We start from the raw sequence: 23,016 nt of genomic DNA, 5'->3' as shown, positions 1-23,016 counted from the left end.
GGATTTAAGACACAATTTATAAACAACATCAAAAGCAAATTAACAGTTTGATCATCCTTTTAATTCTATTTATCCAATGTATAAATAATGTAAAAATATAACAATGCATTTTTTTAATACAACACTATCTACACTACATACATAATTATTAGGGTATTTATGTTTGTTATGAATAATTTTACTTTTGAAGAAATACAATGCTAACTGTTTCCTTTTACAAAACGTGTTTAACAAAAAAGTGAGGTCTGTGTAACGAGTCTGTCTAGCATGTGTTTTCCCCTTGTTTCTGTCTGCTGGCTCTCCCTGATGTTAATTGTTTGCTCCGCCCACTCATTGCTCACCATGGACACTAATTACATTCCATCTCTTCCCCAGGTGTCTTGTCTTTGTCTCTGATTATCTCTGCATTGTGATTGGCTCCTGTCTACTATATTTACTCTGTCTGTTCACTTCCCTGGTGTTGGTCGTTGTTGGTGTTTGGTGTGTTCCTGTTCCACTCTATGTTATAGCCTGTTTTGCCTGCTTATCTGTTTTCTGTTTTGTCATTAAATCTTCAACTGCACTTGGATCCTCCCTCGCCTTTTTGTCTCACCGTGTCACAACCGTGACAGTCTGTCTCTCCCAGGAGAATTAGAACTTTCTTAAATTTCTGTGTGAACAGTTATTACACTATTATATTATTATAAAGGATTTTCTCCACTTATTTCAAAGTGAAATATCAAACAAGAAAAGTTTAAACAAATCAATAATGGAAAATAAAGTACAGCATCAAATAAATAATGTTTTTGTCTTTTAATAGTATTCAGTTTCCAGTATAGACATCCTTCTTTTCAGTCACATTCATGAGCCTCTCATTAATAGAAACAGTGTCTTTATTTGTTCATGGCTTAATTTAGCTGAAGCAGACACCACAGCCTCACAGATACTGTTAAGAGATCTACATTATTTTCCCTCACTGTAAATCTCACACTTGAGAAGTGCTCAGTTGGGTTTAAATCAGGCGAGGGAGAGGAACAGGTCATTATTCTGTCATCTTCGAAGCCTTTCCTGCCAAACCAAACAGCTGAGTACTTGGATACATGTGATGGATTATATGTGCATTATTGATGTTTTTATTAAACGTGTAAATAAGCAGGTGATTAAAGTAGACTGGGAAATACAGAATGTTAATTAGACCTCCTAGTGAGAATGATGAGATCTCGAATTAGTGTAATGTGTTCATATAAAATTAACGATGTACATTTGTGTTTGGTGGCAAATACATTTATTTTTAGGCAAAACACAAAGTTTTAAAAACAAAACCATTTACAAGTAAATAGATTGTGTAGATTAGCATTTTGTTGTGTTTATTATCAGATTACTATGTACTCTATACACAAATAAATTACTGTAGTGTAGAGACAGATTAGAGACCTGCATCATCACACAGCAGTTATTTTCTGACTCTCACTTCAATCACAGTGTATTGATCATGTGTCTAAATAAAAAAATCTAAAATAATTTCAGCACTTTGTTTATCTTCATCACAGAGACAGTAATAATGTTTCACTGTAGAAGTGATTAGTGTAGTAAAGACTACTTCACATTCTGAACTGTTTCATTTCTAACAGAAAAACCTAAACCTCAACTCACATCAAACCATAAAGGAGATGTACTGACAGGAAACTCAGTGACTCTGTACTGTACACTGACACCACAGTCTGCTGGATGGAAGTTTTACTGGTACAAATACACAGGGAGAGTTTGGACTGAGACTAAATACAATGAAACAGACTCCTACACCATCAGCTCAGTTATTCTCTCTGATGGAGGTCATTACAAGTGCAGAGCTGGAAGAGGAAACCCAGTCTACTACACAGTCTACAGTGATGTACTCTGGGTAAATGTTATTGGTGAGTAAGAGATCGGACTGGACACAACATGTTAACAGTAGATCTGGTAGTTAAACACAGTGAGACCTGCCTGAGTGAGAATGAGTGAAGGGGACAAGGGACAAACTTTTATAGTGAACCACTGATTTTAAGAGGCTGTAAAATCTGATAGAATGAGATTAAAGATGTGTCTATGAGGAGTTATCAACTGTAGTGAAATGTAGTGGTGTGTATGGGAACAGAGAGAGAAAGAGAGCAGGAGGATGAAGAGGATGATGTGGTAAATACTAAGCAAGAGTGTACTACCATCCTGATTTTTTTAAAGTATTTAAATGTCTAGTGACAAAGAAAATGTACAAGTGTCTTTAATACAGAAAACTTATCTCTCTAAAGGCCAGTTATATAATATTAATATTAATAATATTATATAATATTACTTGCAATGAGTCTGTTATTTATCACAACAAGTCTTCCCGTTCCTGAACCAGCAAAACAGCCCCAGACCATCGCACTACCACCACCATATTTTACTGTTTGTATAATGCTCTTTTTCTGAAATGCGGTGTTACTTTTACACCAGATGCAATGGGACACACACCTTCCAAAAACACTTGTCTCATCAGTCCACAATTTTCCCAATTTTCCTGCAGTTCTTTGTATGTTGTTGTAGGGTCTTTTGTGACATCTTGGATGAGTAATCGCTGCGCTCTTAGGGTAATTTTGGCCGGCCACTCCTGGAAAAGTTCACCACTGTTTCATGTTTTTGCTATTTGACAGATAATGGCTCTCACTGTGGTTCGCAAACACTTTTTTGTAGGTTTGAATTTTGTTTTCCCGTAATAATAAAAACCTTCATTTAAAAACTGCATGTTGTGTTTACTTTTGTTATCTTTAACTAATATTTAAATTTCTTTGATCTGAAACAATGTTTTTTGATAATAAAATAAAAAGTCAGGAAGGGGCAAACACTTTTTCACCCCACTGTGTGTGTGTGTGTGTGTGTGTGTTTAAGTATAACATTCATATCAAAACAGAAGTGGCTACCTATTTAAAAAAGTCAGATTTTAATTACATTTGTAACAATATGTAAATCTTATTAGTGGCACAATACAAACCAATCTATTACAGAGACAAAGACATTTATATGAGATGTACACATATCTGCTTAGAGCAGAAGAGCTTTGTTCTGTAAAGTGAGCCAAATATAGTTAGCTTTAATGGTAGGTGTTTGATTGAAGATATTTCTTCAGTGTTATGTTTATCTTTTGAACTAGCTTTTCATCACTGCTTTTTATGCAGTAAATTATTGTAATTAGGCTATATTTATAGTTTAATATATTAACTTAAGTTTATTGCATAATTCATTTTTTTTAATAATAAATGATAATATAATAGTGACATATAATGAAATGTAATAATATTAATATAATTATTAACAGGTGAATCTTCTCCAGTGTCTCTGATCATCAGACCGAGCAGAACTCAACACTTTACTGCTGACTCTCTCTCACTGAGCTGTGGGGACCAGGGTGACTCTACTGGATGGACAGTGAGACGATACACACAAAGTGAGACATCGTCCGATTGTTCATCAGTTTCAGGATCTACATGTAACATCAGCTCCCTCTCTACATCACACACTGGAGTTTACTGGTGTCAGTCTGTATCTGGAGGATGCAGTAATTCTGTTAACATCACAGTGCACAGTGAGTCATTTCATCAGTTCTCATTGATATTATTTAATACACAAAACCAAATCATTTGAACATTGTCTATTTTAAAGAAGTGATTTTTAATCTCACACAAAACTATTTATCATCCTGATTGATAGCATTATAGTGACCCCAATTTTAATGACTGGAATCTATTGAAAAATGTTTGGAAATTTGACAGTTCACAGTTAACACAGTTCCAATATCTCCCGTAATGTTCGGACTACTGAGCACACCTGAATATAAGCCTCAGCCACTGAATTTAAAAAAAAATATTATTTAGATCATAAATAAGCCGCACATGTCTATAAGCCGCAGGTGCCAGCAGGTACATTGAAACAAATTAGCTTTACACAGGTTTCAGCGAAACACGGCTTGTAACAAAAATAAATAGGCTTTAACAGTAAATAAGTAGGCTTTAACAGTAAGTAAGCAGTAAACAGTAGTTTACAGCACTCCTCCTGTGCACTGAAACCACTGAAGTCATCTCTTTCGGTGTCGGAGTTGAATAGCCTCAGAATTGCTTCATCCGTTTTTTTCATGCCGGTTATTTTCAGCGTGATGGATGATTCACCTTTCCTGTTGACAGTCCGAGTGAGAGGCAGGTCAAACGTCAGAGGAACCTCATCCATATTTATGATGTCGTGCAGGCCAATGGAATGCTCTGCTATCTTTGCATCAGTGAATTTTGGAAGTTTGAAACCTTTTCCTCGTATTCGGGAGGGAGCTGCTGACCCAGACTCGTCCGTACCCTGATGGACAGGCCTTTAATTCTCATAAATCAGTAGGATCTGCACAGTTGAAACACCTCGGCCATATGCTCTCTGTGTGTTGACCCAGTCCTCGAGCTCATTTTTCTAGTTCTGGCCATCTGCTTTTATTCCCTCTGAATAAATTTTTCTAGTTGTCTTTTTGCACTGAGTCAATTCCTCACGCTGCTGTTTCCAACGTCTTATCATCGACTCATTATGACCAAGCTCCCGTGCAGCAGCTCTATTTCCTTTTCCAACAGCCAGATCAATCACCTTCAACTTGAAAGCTGCATCATATGCATTTGTCCATGTCTTTGCTATGATGAGGGTGACAAAATGACTACCGTAATCAGAATGATGGGAAGTTTTAATCTAAACAGTAAACAAAAAAGTTGTTTGACCTTAACCCATTCGGCAATTTTATTGGTCTAATGGAAGCTTTATGCCGAAAAAAAAAACTGTGCACAATCGGGAAAAATCCGTATATTAGCCACGTCATTGTTTAAGCCGCAAGTTTCAAAGCGTGGGAAGAAAGTTGTGGCTTATAGTCCAGAAAATACTTTAAATGAACAAATATACTAGATGCTTTAAACATTGTGGTTCTCTTTCCTTCTCTTTGAGTTTGTATTGTTTTATATTTTAATAACAGTTAATAGCAGTTGCAGGCAGGACAGCATGTAGGACCGAGTGACTACACTGAAACTGTGATATGTTCCATAACTGGATTAATTCTAATAAACATTTTTAATTTGCAATTTAAATCCAGTTCATTTTGTAAATGGGATTTTAGGAGACTTGTAGTTCTAACCAAATGAAATGCAAAATATCACAGGCACAAAGCCACAAATAAAATGGAATACATATTAATTATGTTAAATTATGTTTTGTATATATATATATATATATATATATATATATATATATATATATATATATATATATATATATATATATATAAAGCTACTGTCTCTGGACCATTATAGAATACTCATTGGACTATTCACTTTATATACCTTTCCCTCAACCTACATCCCTTTAAATGTCACAATGGTTAAACTGAACACTCTCAGAAACTAAAAGTATATCCAGCTACACATTTCCTTTCCATTGGGTTTTTATTCTTAAAGTTACACCTTTCGTACATTTATTGTATTTTTTACATCGTAATCTACATGCATTGCACCTCTTTTAGAACATTTAACATTCATTTAACATTTAACATTCATTTAACTACACCCTCCCAAAATAAAAAAAAATAATTTTCACTTTTTATTGTCTTCTTTCTCTTTCCTACAGATGGTCCTGTGATCCTGGACAGTCCTGTACATCCTGTGACTGAGGGACTTAATATGACTTTATGCTGTTTATATCGCAACCCAAACATCTCAGTCGCTTCAGTTGATTTCTATAAAGATGATTCATTTTTACAGAACCAGACTACAGGAGAGATGATCATCAGTAGTGTCTCAAAGTCAGATGAAGGTTTCTACCACTGTAAACACCCAGAGAGAGGAGAGTCACAGAAAAGCTGGGTTTCAGTCAGAGGTGAGAAATATTTAAATAAAGCTTGTGTTGGGGTCCCCTGAGATGGGTTGGCACTCTCTCCAGGGTGTATCCTGCCTCGAAGCCCGATGACACCTGAGATAGGCACAGGCTCACAGTGACCTGAGAAGTTCGGATAAGCGGTAGAAAATGAATGAATGTGTTGGAGTCAGTTTTGTTATAGAATTTAAAAAATATAGATTAAACTTGTTGCACCTTATCAGCTTGATTGCATGCAAAGAGAAAAATATTTTTTTATAATAGAATTCTCAATTAGCATGACACTATTTCTGAGTAAAATAAGCACAAATTAGTGTATTTAGAGTAATACAGACCAGAGATCAATCAATACAGACCAATCATGCTGAGTGATGGTTTTCAAAGGCTTGTATTTCCAGCATCAACACTTTATTTTAGAGCTCTACAGTCAACAGACTGTCTACTGTATAGGCTGTGACAACCTGCCAGGTTCCAGATAAAAGAGCAAATATTAACAGTCCTAATGTTCAATTAAATGTTACAGAGAAATAGCTGTATTTTGTTAAAGCAAGTAACATCTTAAATTGTAGACATCGCTTCAGACTTAAGAGCCAGACTGATATTATGTATGTCCAATAAATTAATGTTTTATATATGATGAATCATGTTAAATCTATTTTTTTAAAATCCACAGTATTTTCTTCTCCAGTTCTCTCAAATGGAAAAGCTCCAACATCTGTACTGAATCTCCTCAGCAGTGTAGCAACAGCCTCCCTGTATGTGCTGGTGACCATCATTCTGGCAGTGAAATGTTACAGAGCTCGAGGTAAGAACAGTGTTCTTCATTAGACATAAAATTAAACCCTAACATTATATAAGAGGCTAATTGGTAGTGTTCATAATTCTGTATTTTTCAGCTGAACCCGATGAGGACAACAGACCATACAGAGTGATAGAAGCTGAAACGTCTTTCTGAGTGTCAGGTTATAACATTATCTAAAACATCTAGCTAACAGCAAGTTAGAATGCAACAGAGAACACATACATGCATGTCATGATGTGGAAATTAGTTGTTGTGAGGCTTTAATTTCTCTAAAAGTGTTGATTTTTGAGTGATTTATTTTCCTGATATACTGTGTTTTATTACTCCTATGCGTTTTCTTTTTACTATTTATGCTTTAGATTGTATTATTGTAGTTTTTTTCTAGCTATATGGCATAGTTTGTTTTAATTGAACAATTTTCAGAATATATCCAGCTTTTATACAATTTAGCATTAACTCAGGGACAAATAAGCAGTTTGATACTATATAATGGAATAAATCGTATTTTTGTCATTTTTAAGTACAGTAAATGGGCAGAAAAGTTTTTTGAATGTGACTGAATCTTTATTGGTTCAGTTTTTTTTTTTTTAACTCATTCTGTTTTTGTCTGCATCTGTTTTTGCTGATCACCTTACAATTTACCGTTTGTTGACTTTGATTTTGTCTAAAGTTTTGTATATTTTGCTGTTAAGAGCTGTTTTCAATAAACTGTCCACTGCAACTTGCATCCTCTCTGACTCTGCCTTCTTATGTGGCACAAATCATTTTTATGATTGTTAAAATAAATTAATCATTGTTGCTGTAGACCATTGTATGAAATTCTATAAGGTGGTTTACTACTCACAGTCTACATAATCATGTACTTCACTACTAAATCATCTTGTCCTACTAACATTGTACAATTCTAAGTATCAATAGCACTTTTTATCATGAATATTTACATTATTACTGCTCACTACAGGAAAACTTAACACTACTAACAATTCAAAGAAAACCAATAGCAGGTCTGTGCTACAGCTTATATGACTACATTAAGGCATTACATGTGGTATATATAAACAAAACACAAATACACATGTACAGTATATACTGTGGTGTGAAAAAGTGCCGGCCCCGTCCTGATATTCTTTTTAATTTTTATTTAAAGATAACACAAACACAACATGATGTTTTTAAATGAAGGTTTTTATTATTATGGGTGTTACGGCCTAAGCCTTCCTTATTATCTTAGTGTGGTGTGTTTCCTTTTTATTGACTTGGTCTCTTCCTTTTTCCGAGGGTAAGCTCCACCCCTGCACCCCATTCGTGATTGATGCGCCGGGTGGAGATAAAAGGGGAGAGTAGACGTGTGAAGAGGACGGCCGAGTTTGTACTATTTCATTTAGAACTCCAGTCGCCAGGCCACTGCCACCACCGCTGTCTTTAGCTCTCTGTGAGCGTGGAACACACTTGAGGGGAAGCTCTTTCTTGCTGTCAGATTGATGCTGACGTCCTGTTGTATTGAACTGAGCTTCGTGTGTGTGTCTTGATGTCCAGCCGTTGCTGATACGCTGTGTCTTTTTGGTTTTATTTGTATTTTCTCTATTCTGGTTGTTCTATGTGTTTAAATGTGTGTTTGTGACTGGTTTATGTTATAACATCTAGTTGCTTGTGATGCGTGAGTGCAGCTGTCCTTATTGACTCGCGTGTCCTTTTATGTTACTTGCCCCCTCCTCTACGAGCACTGTTGAAAGTGGGGTTTGTAATATGAGAAAACAAAATCTAAACCCACATGGCTCTGTGTGGAAAAAGTGCTTGCCACTAAAACTAACTGGTTGCTCCGCCCTTAGCCGCAAGAACTGCAATCAAGCTTTTGCAATAACTTTCAATGAGTCTGTTACAGCACTGTGGAGGAATTTATTCAGCTTTGCGGAACTGTTGTAATTCAGCCACATTGGAGGGTTTTTCAGCAAGAACTGCCTTTCGAATGTCATGCCACAGCATCTCAATAGTATTTAGGTCAGGACTTTGACTAGGCCACTTCAAAGTCGTCTTTTTTGTTTTTCTTCAACCATTCAGAGGTGGACATGCTGGTGTGTTTTGGATCATTGTCCTGCTGCAGATCCCAACTTTGCTTCAGATTGAGGTACAGTATATGACTAGAGAACAACAGTCCAGGAAGTGAAACTATACAAAAACAGTTTTCTTTCTTATTACAAATTTAAATACACGCTGTATGCACTGTGTAGAAAATATGACATGAAGCAGAGTGTTTTGCACAGTTATAGCTCACATTCTGTATATATGTTGTGCACTGTTGAAGGTGAAATTAAAAATAAATGTCAAAGTAAATTTAGAAATCGTTCCTTTAAAAACATTCCTGGAAAGAAAAAAATAAAAGCAAGAAAATAAACATTTATAAAAGAAAATGAATGTGTGTGTGTGTGTGTGTGTGTGTGTGTGTGTGTGTGTGTGTGTGTGTGTGTGTGTGTGTGTGTGTGTGTGGTTGTGTGTGTGTGGTTGTGTGTATGTGTGTGTGTGTGCAGGGCTCTCAAGTGTCACGCATTGAGTGTGACAGTCACTCATTTCTGTCTTTTCTCCCACTCTCCTACCTCACATTGTGTTTCTCACACAGAAAAACTTTTTATCAGATATTTAATATGCCGCAGCGCCCAAAATGTATCTGTCCGCATCGCTGTCTCTATGGAACAGGGCAGGAATCAAGCGCGTGACCTGGAGTTCTTAGTCGAGCCTGATGCTTATGAAAAAAAAGAGGCTACACAATAGCCAATCAGAAAATAGCACTATTGTATCTGGGTAGGATTTAAAGCAACAACCAATGGAAAAAAAAACTTTCCTTTTTAAACGTAAAAACTTGTCTTTTTTAAACTTAATTATTTTTTACATTCTGAAATTTCTCTGAACATTGATATCTTCATATTGAGAGCGTCCTAAATGAGGAGAAGCTTCTTCCCGCAGGCCATTCAGAAATTAAACCAGTAAACACCTAGGATCTACCTGAACCTCTCCCTCCATCTTCACTTTTTTCTGCACAACCTTTTTTTTGCACTATGACACTTTAACTCTGGACTGTCACTTTAACTCTGGACTTGCACAGCACAGTGCCAATTTATACACTTTATACACACCATACTGCACATGGACACTTTAAGGACAATCATTAAAACCATACGCATTTATGTATATACCTTTTATATTTTTCACATATATTTTCATATTTTATATATTTTTTATATAGTTCATACTTTTTATTTTTCTACCTGTTTTTGGTTTTATTTTTATCCTTAATTCCATTCCTTTTATGCTTGAATACCGGACAGACTTAAAAAGCATTTCACTGCATGTCGTACTCTGTATGTATGTGTATGTGAGAAAAAAAAATTAGATTTGATTTGAAGTTCAAGATTTTACCTCACTTTGTTGTGGACAGCATTGTGTATTATTTTCTGTGCCAGAGAGCTAAAGGTTTTCGTTTAATCGTATTATGACAAATCTGTTGTGGCTTTTGTGAAAAAAAATGTACCCTAGAGTAAATAAAAAATATTCAGTTAGTTGTGTACAATGTGTAAACTCTCTGGAAATGTTTTATTCGCCCGTGTAGTGCACTATTTAATCATTATGCTTCACAAGAAAATTATTATTGCATAAATATTTTATTGAAATAAAAGGTAAAAAATACATTGGAGGGACGCGATCAAGCTGCTTATAAAGGGAACATTCCCTACACCTCCCTACACTGAAATCCTCCAGTTTGTTTAACAACTTTCCTTTTCTTTTCTACAGATGCTCTTTTATCCGCAAAAAGTTTTTATCCATTTTTTCTGCTTTTTTAAAACTCTGGACTGTGTCGTCATTAGAGGGATGATCCCTCTAAGCATGTTTAAAGCTAGTTCACATATGCTTGGAAAAGTCACGCTTGCCTGTCTACAAAACTTGAGAGCCTGTTACCCGGATACATTTGCCAAGCTAGCATGCTGACCTGTAATTTATCTCTAGGGGTTTAAAAAGAACTATGTAGTTGGTGGTCAGGTTGATTTTTCTACTAGACTTGCCTTGAAAAACCAAATTCTGAATCAGATATACGACGCTCAGATTTTTGTGATGTGTGTATTTAGTAAAAGCCTTTTCTACTTCCTTGTTTTTACTCACAGATTCCATCAAATCATCTATTACCAAGAAGTTTGTTTTGCTGGGAGGAAACAGTTCGTCATCATACAAAGAATCGGGGATTCCATGAATAAAATTAATATTCATTTTGGTCATCAGTTCATTATACAAAGGTTGCCAACAAAAGTAAATCCATACAATATTTTCGGGAACTTTGGACAATACCTCTTTACAATTTTCCAGCAGCAGTTTGATAAAATAAGATTTCCCCACTGTTACTAGGTCCACATACAATACTGTACATGAAAAGGGCAGCTGCATCCTCACATCGGATGTTGTCACATTCATATTTTCCATGTCAAGTGTTCAAAACAGAATGATCGAAACGAACAAATGAACATCATACAGGAAAGCATGTGTACATATATACATATAAATACATCAGTATAGGTGTTAATACCCGTAAGGGATTGTTGTGAAATCAGTAAATAACACACGTTTATTGTATACAACCCTGAACCTTTTTATATGTGTCTGGTTTCTCAAATAAAACCCCCTTTTATCTCGTGTGATTTGGTTGTGTGACGTTATACAGTAACTTGACTGGTTTTATCAGGATATTTTACTTGATCGACCACCAGCTCTGTCAAACTTGTCATAGGAAATAATCTCAATACCGTTGTATAAAAAAACAGATAACATTTTATTTTAGTAATATGTGATAAAACATTCAACTCAAAACATGGATCTAAGAGTCAGAATGAAATTACCCTGGAGGACCACATTTGTTTGATACGTTTTCCTAGACATAGTCTGGTCTTGTTCTGTAATTAAAGGTATTTAAATCAGACTTTATGTATAAACCGTCTATAACTAGATGGAAGTCACTCTTCTAAATATTTTATATTGAAAGTCTCAAATATGGTAATATCAAACGATTAGCATTCTAATACTTATAAAATTATTACAATAAAGTTCATAATAAGTTCTTGCCTGCTGAAAAGGCCATGATCTCTTGATGTTTGGAAGGAGATCGTAGAAGTTCTTTTCCGTTGACGGATTTCCGAAGATGTGTAGTCACTTGGTAGAATACCCGAACGTCAAACCTTTCGGAAATACAAATTTTTCCTATACAATAGCTTTTTATTTAAGACACGTGTGTGTGCGCGTTTGCTCATGTGGGTGTGTGCACATGTGTGTCAGTATAGGGAACTGATGGAACTGATGTCACCTTTGCGTTTATAATACGCATGGTTTTAATTACTGGTTTTAATTATTGGTCAGTCTGAAGGGGGTAATCCTAACTCCTTCATGGTTTTTAATTACTGGTCTCCTATCTCCTTGGAGCAAACACATGGTTTTAATTACTGATCAATCTGAAAAAGTCAGCACATACGATTCCTATCAGTAAGCATTATATAATTACATTCATTAATTTAATTATAATGGTTTTTGACCTTTGATCTAAACCTGTCAAAACAAAGAGTTGACCTTTGACCTTAATCCTGTCAGATAAAAGGTTTGACCTTTGACCTAGACCTGTCAAAACTAAAGTTGATGAAATGCATCCCATATATCTCTCTATGATTCTCACCTGTTTTCAGATTTCCCTTTCATTATTGTTTGTATTTATACCCTTGTGTGTCCAGTGTATGTCACAAAAGTTTTATTCACTGACTGTTGATACTAAGACTGTTTTACAGATCCTATGTTGAGTCATTGCTGTCATTTCTCTTGTGTGTTGGTTTAATTCTCTAAATGTGAAAAATAAGAGAAGTTTAGAGAAAATTGTAAATCAGGGAAGTAAAATAACAGGGAGGAAGCAGATGTCTATGGCCCAGTTATACTGTAGAGGGGTTTTGGGGAAAGCCCAGACTATATTATCAGATGATTCCCACCCTATGTATAATGATTTTGACCTTCTACCCTCGGGTATTAGGTACAGGATCATAATTAGTAAAACAAATAGGTTCAAACATTCTTTTGTTCCATCAGCTGTTAAACTTTTAAATACGAGGTAAAGTTATTTTTATTTTTTTTGTGAATTGTGTGAATGTGTTGCTTTTTTTTATGTCCTGTTTGTTTTTGTGATATGCCTGTATGCTGCAACAAAAATTGCCTTCGGGAAATGAAATAAAGTTGAACTTGAACTTGAACTTGAACTTGAACTAAGCCATTTGTGCTTGTTGAAGTTCCAGTTTATTGATTCTTTCTATATTCACCATTTTGATCTTGCCTGCCCTTGTATAGCCTGTCCTTTCATTGTCCAACCTTTGCCTGTTTACACTTTTGGCTCATTCCTTTGGACTGCCTGCTCTTATAATAATTTTAAAATGTATGTACACAAAAAAGAGAAATATTGTGATGCAACAAGTGATGCATTTACTGTAACTGTTGATATTCAAGTACTGACATTAAACTGATATCTCTTGTATGCAATAATTCAATGTGCGTATTATTGAATTGCAAAATGACTTTTAAATGACCACATTTGACACAGTTAAGGTACAGGGGGGCTTGTCTGAGGTGCTGAATATAAGGATAAGATTTGTACCTATGAGGTGGTATATTTTGTTTGCCCCAATCATGTCCTTAAAGGTACAAACTGCAATGGCATAAATTTGTTTATTTAAGGTACAGTTTTGTTCAATAAAACTGAACTACCCCAGGGACATTTTTCTAAGAGCATACACTGTTATTATTAATGTTTTCTTACTGAAATCTAATTATGTCAGTGATTATGGTACAGACTCAGTGAGTATTTCCCACATTGTTCATTACTGAGCTTTAAAATAGCTGATGCGTTAATGTTTTTCTCAGACATGTTAAACAGTGACAAACAGAAAGGAGCTGTTGATACACCTGCTTTTACTGCTTAAAAGTTCTAGGTGGTTTAATGAATAATGAAATAAGAAAAAGAACAAGATTATTGTGAATAAAGCACACAGATATAAACCAGAGATATAATCCTGTCAAGTTTCCGTCACCATATACTGTAATAAAAAAAGGTTTAGCTCATCAGTCCTCATAGATATTTACCCTGACGTCATGAGCACCCCTCCCACACACATACACACATTTCTGTTCATACATGTAGCTCAGTGTCTCAGTAAAGCAACATTCATTGTAAACAAACCATTTCCGACTTTTGTTTCAGTGTAGAAATAAAGAGTGTCAGCAAATATTTCTGAAAAAAGCAAAATATGGGTTAGGGTTAGAATTATAAGGGTTAGAATTATAAATATATAATTTACTTTAAATTATACAAAAGACACAATATGCTCATGTCCCATCTGTCCTTGTAGTCTGTTGAGCTGTAAATACAGTCCTGATGCTGATTCTATCTAACACACTTCTACTGCTGTGGCTACTTTCACTCTCTGACCTGCTGGTCTGCTGTTGATGTTCTATTATCGCTCTGCTCCTTCTGGCTTTCTGCATTATGACTCACCTCCTGCTGCTGTGGATAAACTTATCTGTATATCCTGAAGATGTACACCTTCCCAAAACAGTTTATGTCCACAGTTTACCTACCTGCTTTACTTAGTAGTCTTATCTGAAAACCACACAAACTACAAATTAGCTCATGCCAGTCAAATCACATAATTTGTGACAGAATGCCAAATTAGAATTTTACAAGTTTATTTTTTGAAATTAAAATCTTTACACAAAATTATTGATCAAATCTGCATCTGTTGAATTAAATATGGAAAACAGTGAAATCTGACACCCCAGCAAAAAGGGTCTGGTTAAAACATGAAATATTATTGTGGTTTGGTTTCTGTTCGAGATGAGCAGTGTGGTTATAACCAGTGAGAAATGAGGAAATGCTGTCATTCACATTCTCAGTAAAGCCAAAATTAAAATTGCAACTCCTGCATTTTCCTACTAATGCTAGATTCTGTAGTATGTGTCATGGTTTTCAAGTCATGTCAACAAGCTTTTATTGTCATATCAACCATATGTGTCTGATGCAGTACATTGTGAATGAAACAGTGTTTCTCCAGGACTATGGTGCTACATAAAACCACATTGAGCTAAGGACTTAAAGTTAGTTGTCCTTGCCACATAAAGGTGCATCATGTGTAACCTAGTGCAAATAGTATGAGACAAATATAAGTTCAGACAGACAATACAAAACACTAAATACAACACAAAAAATACATAAAATAGCACAGACCAGTGTGCATACAGTATATAGTACAGTACATTGTGCAAAAATCGAGGGTTGTTAACAAGAGGGTTCTTGTTAGACTAATTTTTAAAAATGTTATGTACAAAACAACAATTAAATAATTGTGCAAGTGTGTGTTTTCGGTAACAGTCAGTACAACACTTTAAACACTCAATGAAAAGAGTTAATAACGAAAAAAGAATAATTTTAGAGGTCAGTGTGGCCTCTACAGTATTTGATCTTAAATTATGATGTTTTGTTTTTCCTGATAAATTATGATCTTAAATGACAAATTATTACTTGGTGCCAGAAATGCACCTTAACATAAAGAGCTCAGAATAGAAATAACATTGAAATATGCCAATACCATACACAGGCAATAAGCAGAATTAATCAGAAAGTCCAATAACGTAACCTTCTAATCCAGTGTTGTGTTCACCTAAACTTAACATTTTCTTGCTAGATGTTTCTTTGAAAAGCAAGACACAAAAGGGAGGAGATATTTAGTGTACTGCAACCATCATCTGTGGATCCGTCACAAATTTCACAGCGTGTCTCCTGCAGTAAAGGCTGCTGTGCAAAATTATATGATTCACCATTTGCATTTATTTCATTTTTTTTGTTTCAGTTTGCACACTTTGCTCAGTATTGGTCATTTCCCTAATGTGTGCACAAATTCCAAGTTTATCCCAGATTTGTGATTTGAAAATTGAGTCTCATCATCCTTGAGATCTTGTAGAGTTTGGAGAATTATGGATATGCTTTATTTGATCTTGCCTTCCTGCACTTAGACCTCGGCCTTGAATTATGATGAAGCTTGTGCTTATTAAAAATACATGTGAGATCACTCACTTGTTTCCTGTCTCCTCAGAAATGGACAGATACAACAGATAAACAACAACATTCAGAGCATCTTCTCCATTAGAGAAAGTTTAAAATTCATGTCTCATTTCAGGCCTTGGACTAACAGCTCTAACTGTTGATCTGTATAAACCTTAAGATTTAAACAAAACAACAACAAAAAACAAACAAAAAACTTCATTGCTGTCTGCTTACATGTACATGCTAAGATCACTGTTATTAATGTCAGCAACACAAAGTCTCCCTTGTACAGAAACCACAACTGCTCTCTCTCTCTCTCTCTCTCTCTCTCTCTCTCTCTCTCTCTCTCTCTCTCTCTCTCTCTCTCTCTCTCTCTCTCTCTCTTAGTCACTTAGTCAGTCAGTAAGTCAGTCATCAGTTGGACAGGATGGAGGGCCGTCCACTCTGTGTGATGTTCTGTGAGTAAATGTTTTCTGTGAGTCTTCATTAGTGGTGAATTAAGTTTTGTTTTAACCAAATGGTTGTTTGAACCAACTGAATTTCATGTTCTCACTCACTCACTCATTTTATGTTGCCTCATTTTATGTTGCCTCATTTTATGTTGCCTTATGTTGCCTTTTCGAACAGGGAGCCTGTGCCTATCTCAGGCATCATCGAGCATCAAGGCAGGATTAATTTCATGTTCTGTGTGATTATTTTATTTGTCTATAGCTAAGGTCTGATTTTGACATTAATGTGAAATTGTATGTTTAGCTTTGAGCTAATTGATTTAATTTTTGCAAAATATTAAATAGTCATTAAACAAACACTGTTTTCAGTAATTGTATCCTGGTGTCTCTCACATGGGCAGAACATTACAGCTGATTATTTTAACTGCTGTTATACATTCATACACTGTGTTTGTTTAGGATTTTAAAATGTATACTTTATTCTACATTTCTTTGGAGATCTTTTCTGCACTCTGTAAAGAGAAGAAAGTTGAGGTTGTAGATGTACAATGTGGGAGGAGACTGTGGCAAGCAAAGAGGAAATCAAGTGTCACTTTCTAAGTAAATGATATTTATATTAATAGCCATGGCACTGGGTTTAACAATAGAATAGATTGGATGCTGTTTTTAATATATCTGTTTGGGGTTTAAGCAAACAGGAATCAAACAGTACAAGAATTAATAAAATAATCTACTTTTGAATAGTAACAGTAAACCTCCTTCATAGTGGGCCACATCACACCACACTGCTGTTCATTATTTTATTATCATCATAATAACTGCACACCAACAAGTGTTTTAGCTCTAAATGAACCTTAACTAATGTCTGTTTCTCTCTCTACCTTTAGTGCTGACTGAACTCATCCTTTGTACACAAACAGGTGATTTATGTACTTTTCGTTTATTAACCTTTTTTATTCAAATCATTGTAATAACAAGTGACACATGTAATGTTAAACTGAGACCAGTGGAATGTAATGAATCTTTCTGATGTGACAAAGACTCAGTGGTGTTGTGAGGGTGGGGCTTCGGGGGATTAATCCCCTCATGTACTGTCAAAAGTCCCTGGTCTTTTGAGGACTGAAAATGTTTTACACCACAAATAAAGTACGAGATTTACAAGTGCAATAAACCTGTATGTCAGTTAGCGCGCTTATTTTACACGTTCATTCCGCTATGCGCTGTTTTTAAACTTAGTTGTCGAGCTGTTAAACAGAACAGTTGCCATTCTGGTCAGCAGGTGGCACTGTTGTTAGTATTCGGCCATTGGTCAGTCGCCATTCGTTCGTTCATTCATTTAGTCAGTAAAAGAGTTGGCGAGGTAATAATAATGCAGCTCTTCTGCCAAATTGAACAGTTTTAATGTCAGTTTGTAAGTTTGTAGTGTAGTGTATTGTAAATGTATTTTACATCATAAAGACATTAATACACTTTTGTTATTTGGTTAATTAGTTTAGGAGATAGGGCAATGAAAGAAATTAAAGTTTGTAATAAATAAATGGATATGTTTTTAACTTTTATTTTAGTTGTATCAAACATCGAAGATCAGTTGTTCAGTGACAATCAGCAGCAGCCAGAAGATATGTTTACTGCTGTCACTATAGTACTTGTCACCAAACCCTGTCTTGACTTTTATTTTCAATAAAAATATCAGCTGCAAGCAAACATTAAAACTATTTATGTGACCTGTATTCCAGATTTGTACATGATATATATTACTTTGTAGATCAGTCTGTGAGGACAGGAGAAAAACAGATTTTTTTTTAAATATCAGGAGATGATGTAGGGAGACTTGAAAGAAAAAGATGACATTGAAAGAAGAAGATGACATGGGTGTGAAATATTTGCCCAGAGGGCGTTTACACTTTTTTCAACACCTTTCTTATAAACCATGAGAAGCTGATTGCTGTACAGAAACAACTTGGTCTGCATGGCCATGAACTTGTTTAGCTTTTGAAAACATCTTGGTCCTGGCAGCTTGCATCTGTTAATGCAGTGCTAGAAAATCACAGTGCTATCTTACTCTGTCTTGAAGAAACTGGGACACATGTGGCTGTTGGCCTCAGGATGTCATTGTGCAGGTTTGCTGCTTTCTCCTATGCCTCCCTTACTGTCTATAATGGAGGCAAATGCAATTTGTCAGGAAAATAGCATTCACTACCTTAATGAAAAGAAAAGTGAATACATGTGTTTGTTGTTAATTCAACTTGTGGTGCTGTTGGTGCTGATCTAGTAGACCTTGACAATCTTAAGTGGCATGTGTACTTCCCTTGTGTGGATCAGATGATTACTGAGCTCAGTCTAAGTAGTTTTCAAGTGTAGGGGATAGTATTATGAAGTTTGTGCAGGCCTGCTCCCCTTCCTCCCAATTTTTCTTGTCACAAGCTCTTCTCAGTGATGTTGCACTGCACTACAATATAGAACCTGTGCAGAAGAAATATTTGTGGTAAAACATTATCTTGCAAAAAAGTAGGAGGAAGGTAGCATCGCACTAACACTGCCTGTCAGCAGCTGTACATGTGAACGATCATTTAGTGTCCTCACATGTTTGCACACATGGTTGAGCAGAAACATGGTTCAGGAAAGACTCCACAGACTTGCTGTCTTGTCAATTAAAAAGATTATCTGTTAATTAAATTGAGCCTGGAAGAGTAATCGACAGCTTTGCTACACTCAAGTCAAGGAGACACAAACTTCTGTCTTCCTATTAAAATGAAATTGGCTGTAAAATAAAATGAAACTGAGACAAAAAGACAGACATAACTCTTTATAGACAAATGACATATGAGACAATGCAGTGTATTTTTTTTATACTGTGATTTTTTTTTTTTAACGTTTTAACATACAGTATAGTTGTTTACCTTAGTATCTCTACAGTAATTACATATTAAATGTCCTTGATGTTTTGAAAATCATTCTCTGTTGTCTTAGTGAGACATATTCTCAGGGGAATAAGCCTCCCATCCTTTTTTACCATGTAAAAAGACTCTTAAAAAGCTGACTGTGTGTGTGTGTGTGTGTGTGTGTGTGTGTGTGTGTGTGTGTGTGTGTGTGTGTGTGTGTGTGTGTGTGTGTGTGCGTGTGTGTGTGTGTGTGTGTGATAAATGTTATTGAATGTATAGGAAAAAAATGGTAAATGCATGGAAATGAGTTCCCAGTCTCAGTGAGAGCACTGCTGACCTCTTGTTCAGTCTTAGTGGATTTTCACACCTGACTAGTTTGAAGCGTTTTCTCGCATTTTGGTTTGGTTCCTTAGCAAAATATGAAAACAGAAATTGTGTTTGTAGCAACATCAAAACGGGTTGCAAAAGACCTCTGGAGCATTTTATTGTGGTGAGAAAACAATCCAACCTAACAGACCTGTGTCACTTTACCTAGCATGTTTGATTAGCTAACAGCAGGCATCATGAATAGTGAGTTATTTTATCTGGTAGATCTTCAGTGACAAAGAATTCTGTACATGAGCTTCTGATCTTCTCTCTGTCTGAAATCTTACTGTCACTGCTCTGACATTATGCTTTGTACTGTAACTATTCTGAGAAATACAGGATGTTATACATTGCACCAGGATGACAAAACATGTCGTCTGATCTCAAACCTCATGTCTGGTAGTTATCAGCAAGATAGACTGAAATTAGACCAATGAAATTGCCGAAGGGGTTAAAGGCAGGGTCTCCGATGTTTGAGAAATGCTTCAGAAAACTGAGTCGGGACCACAAATTAAAAATCGAAACAAAAATCAAAACAAACATGTAGCCAATGAGCAGAAAGGGGCGGGTCTTGTCAATATGCGGTGGAGAGAGTGTTCACTGTGCATGTGTGTCATTAGCAGAAAGCAGTTTTAACACTGACATGGAGGATAAAAACAAATAAAGAAAGCGTAGAAAGGCTTACGATAAGGCAAGAAGCAGGACGCGGTTGTAGCTCTCTACATTACTACGATAGAAAAGAGGTGTTATTTGTCGTAACAGCGTTTAGCTCAGGAGTTATTGACTCGGGAAACTCCAATCTGTGAATATGTGGCCAACTTCCTGCTCCTTCATTTCTCTCCAGCGCTGGAAAGCTGATCCTATATTAACACGTCCTACTTCTTGCCTTATAGGAGGAAGATAGTGACCAATTACTTTCTTGGTAGGCTACTGTTTACTGCTATATTTTATTTTTTGTTACAAGCTGTGTTTCGTTGAAGCCTGTGTAAAGTTAATTTGTCTCAATGTACCTGTAGGCACCTGCAGCTTATAGACATGTGCGGCTTATTTATGTTCAAAATAATATATATATTTTTTTAAATTCAGTGGGTGAGGCTTATATTCAGGTGTGCTCAGTAGACCGGTAGTCTGGGGCAGTGGTGGCTCAACTGGTTAAGGCTCTGGGTTGGGGTATGTGAAGAAAAAGAAAAAAGAATTCCACTGTGCTGTAATGTATATTTGGCGATAATAAAGGCTTCTATGATTCTATTCTATATTGGTAATCTAATCTGTGTGTCTTTCCATTCAGTACATGTGTGAAAAGACAATCAAATCAAATAATCAGTTTATACTCAGTCATTCAATTTGTATCATTGATGTGCAGTTTCTTGTTCACTTGCTGACATTCAGACTTTCTGAAGGTGTATCATCCTATGAAGATAAAGAGGATTATTAAACACAAAGTATTTCAGACAATAAATTGTGTTGAAGATACAGTCTGTACAGAATCCTGATTATTTTTAGGTCTGAGTGTAGCTGGAACAGATATACTGTAGTACGTTTTGTGCTGAATATTTTTGTTGCCTTTTTTAAGGTTTTTGTTTGTTACAAATGTTGTGTAATAATTGAATGTTTTCTTGGTTATTGTGTGTGTGTGTGTGTATATATATATATATATATATATATATATATATATATATATATATATATATACGTGTGTATATGTGTATATATATGTATGTATGTGTGTATGTGTATGTATATATATATATATATATATATATATATATATGTATATATATATATATATATATATATATATATATGTATATATATATATATGTATATATATATATATATACATATATATATATATATATATATATATATATATATATATATATATATATATATATAATTTTGTTTGTTTAACAATCGGCAATAGTGACACCTACTGGAGAAAAAATAAGTACCATTGTATGTGTTGGTCACGTGATTTGATAAGCAGCATGGCGCATTGAAAAGCACGAGGTTATTACATGTGAACTGAGTGTAAGAAGAGTAAGATTGATTACTATAAGACTGGTTAATCAGAAGAACTCTAATGTCTCCTGAATCCTGATTGGAAAGCACACGATATGTTTGGTTATGTTTGTTTTGTGTATTAGTATGTTTAATAGGCCATGTGATTGATCAAACAATGTCATGGAATTCACTTCATTACAAATCTGATTGCAATTTTATTTTATTCTTTTAGTTTTTCACGGTGCTCAATTGAAGTTGTGGTGAAACAAAGAGTAAATATTGAAGTTCTGAAGGCATCAGTTGAAGCGTGGTTTTTCTAGTCACGGAGAAAAAAATTCAGGAGCCGTTATACTGAGTCTGTATTAAAATTGTGATCTACATTTACTTCATCAGTGGTGATTGTTGTCTGACAGAGTTTCATCATTTACATGTGAGCTGATATACTGTATCTACACTCTGAATGGTTATCTACAGAATAGAAACAGTAATGATTTGTTTGTTTCTTACAGAGAGTCCTAAACCTACAGTGACTATAAACCCTGATACTCAGGTGTTCATAGGAGAGACTGTGACTTTCATTTGTGATGTAGAGGAAGGAAGAGACACTGAGTGGACGTATGGCTGGTTTAAGGACAGTAACACATTGTACCAATATTCCAAAACAAAGGAGTTCAGCACCAGGTCTGTTAGAGTCTCACATCGTGGTCAATACACCTGCAGAGGGAGGAGGACAAGTGACTCTCAGATGTCAGAGATGAGTGATTCTGTTACACTCTCTGTATCAGGTGAGTCTGTTAATGAATGTTATAGCTTTTATGTAAAAAGTCTCAGTAGTTTTAGATTTTGTTCCAGTTTGTATCATATGCAAAAAAGTCTCATTAGTATGCTTTTACAGCTATATTTTTTTTATATTTCATATTTTTAAGTAACTGGTTCTTTTGTTTTATAAAGAATCACTACAACATAGTAGATATTCTGATGCTGTGACATTTTTCCTGGGCTATTATTTAAATTGTTAGAAAGAAACCTGACATTTATGAGCCACACATAATTCTTCACCTAATATTTAATCTGAATCTGTTATGATTTTATATTGAAAATATATTTCAATGTTTCACTGCTGTGGTTTAACAGAAAAGATTTAAATGATAGAAATTTTAAAATAACACTAATGTCAGCAGTATGGCTCAGGATTTAAGACACCATTTATAAACATCATCAAAAGCAAATTAACAGTTTGATCATCATTTTTATTCTATTTATAAAATGTACTGCATATAAACTATGTAATAAAGTAACAACAATGCACATTTTAATACAACACTATCTACACTGTATACATAATTATTAGGGTATTTGTTTGTTTGTCATTAGTAATTTTACTACATGTTTAACAAATAAAGTGAGATCTGTCTCTCCCAGGAGAATTAGAACTTAAATATCTGTGTACAGTTATTACACTATTACATTATAAAGGATTTTCTCCACTTATTTAAAAGTGAAATATCAAACATCAAATAATTTAAACAAATC

General features: G+C 35.1%; 2 protein-coding genes across 2 annotated transcripts in view; one reads left to right on the top strand and one right to left on the bottom strand.

Annotated features, from left to right (window-relative positions):
- The window catches only part of LOC113645368 (titin-like), a 1,056,738-nt gene that overhangs the window by 907,378 nt on the left and 126,344 nt on the right, over nucleotides 1-23,016 (top strand). The window contains exon 57 of the mRNA XM_047818848.1: nucleotides 1,611-1,892. Coding sequence (XP_047674804.1) covers nucleotides 1,611-1,892 — 282 coding nt within the window. The remainder of the gene's footprint in view (nucleotides 1-1,610; nucleotides 1,893-23,016) is intronic.
- The window catches only part of LOC113643804 (immunoglobulin superfamily member 1-like), a 789,004-nt gene that overhangs the window by 716,628 nt on the left and 49,360 nt on the right, over nucleotides 1-23,016 (bottom strand). The window lies entirely within an intron of this gene.

The sequence above is a fragment of the Tachysurus fulvidraco genome, chromosome 1, assembly GCF_022655615.1.
Source record: "Tachysurus fulvidraco isolate hzauxx_2018 chromosome 1, HZAU_PFXX_2.0, whole genome shotgun sequence".
In the NCBI taxonomy this organism is placed as follows: Eukaryota; Metazoa; Chordata; class Actinopteri; order Siluriformes; family Bagridae; genus Tachysurus; species Tachysurus fulvidraco.
This window is presented reverse-complemented; position numbering and strand designations above follow the sequence as displayed.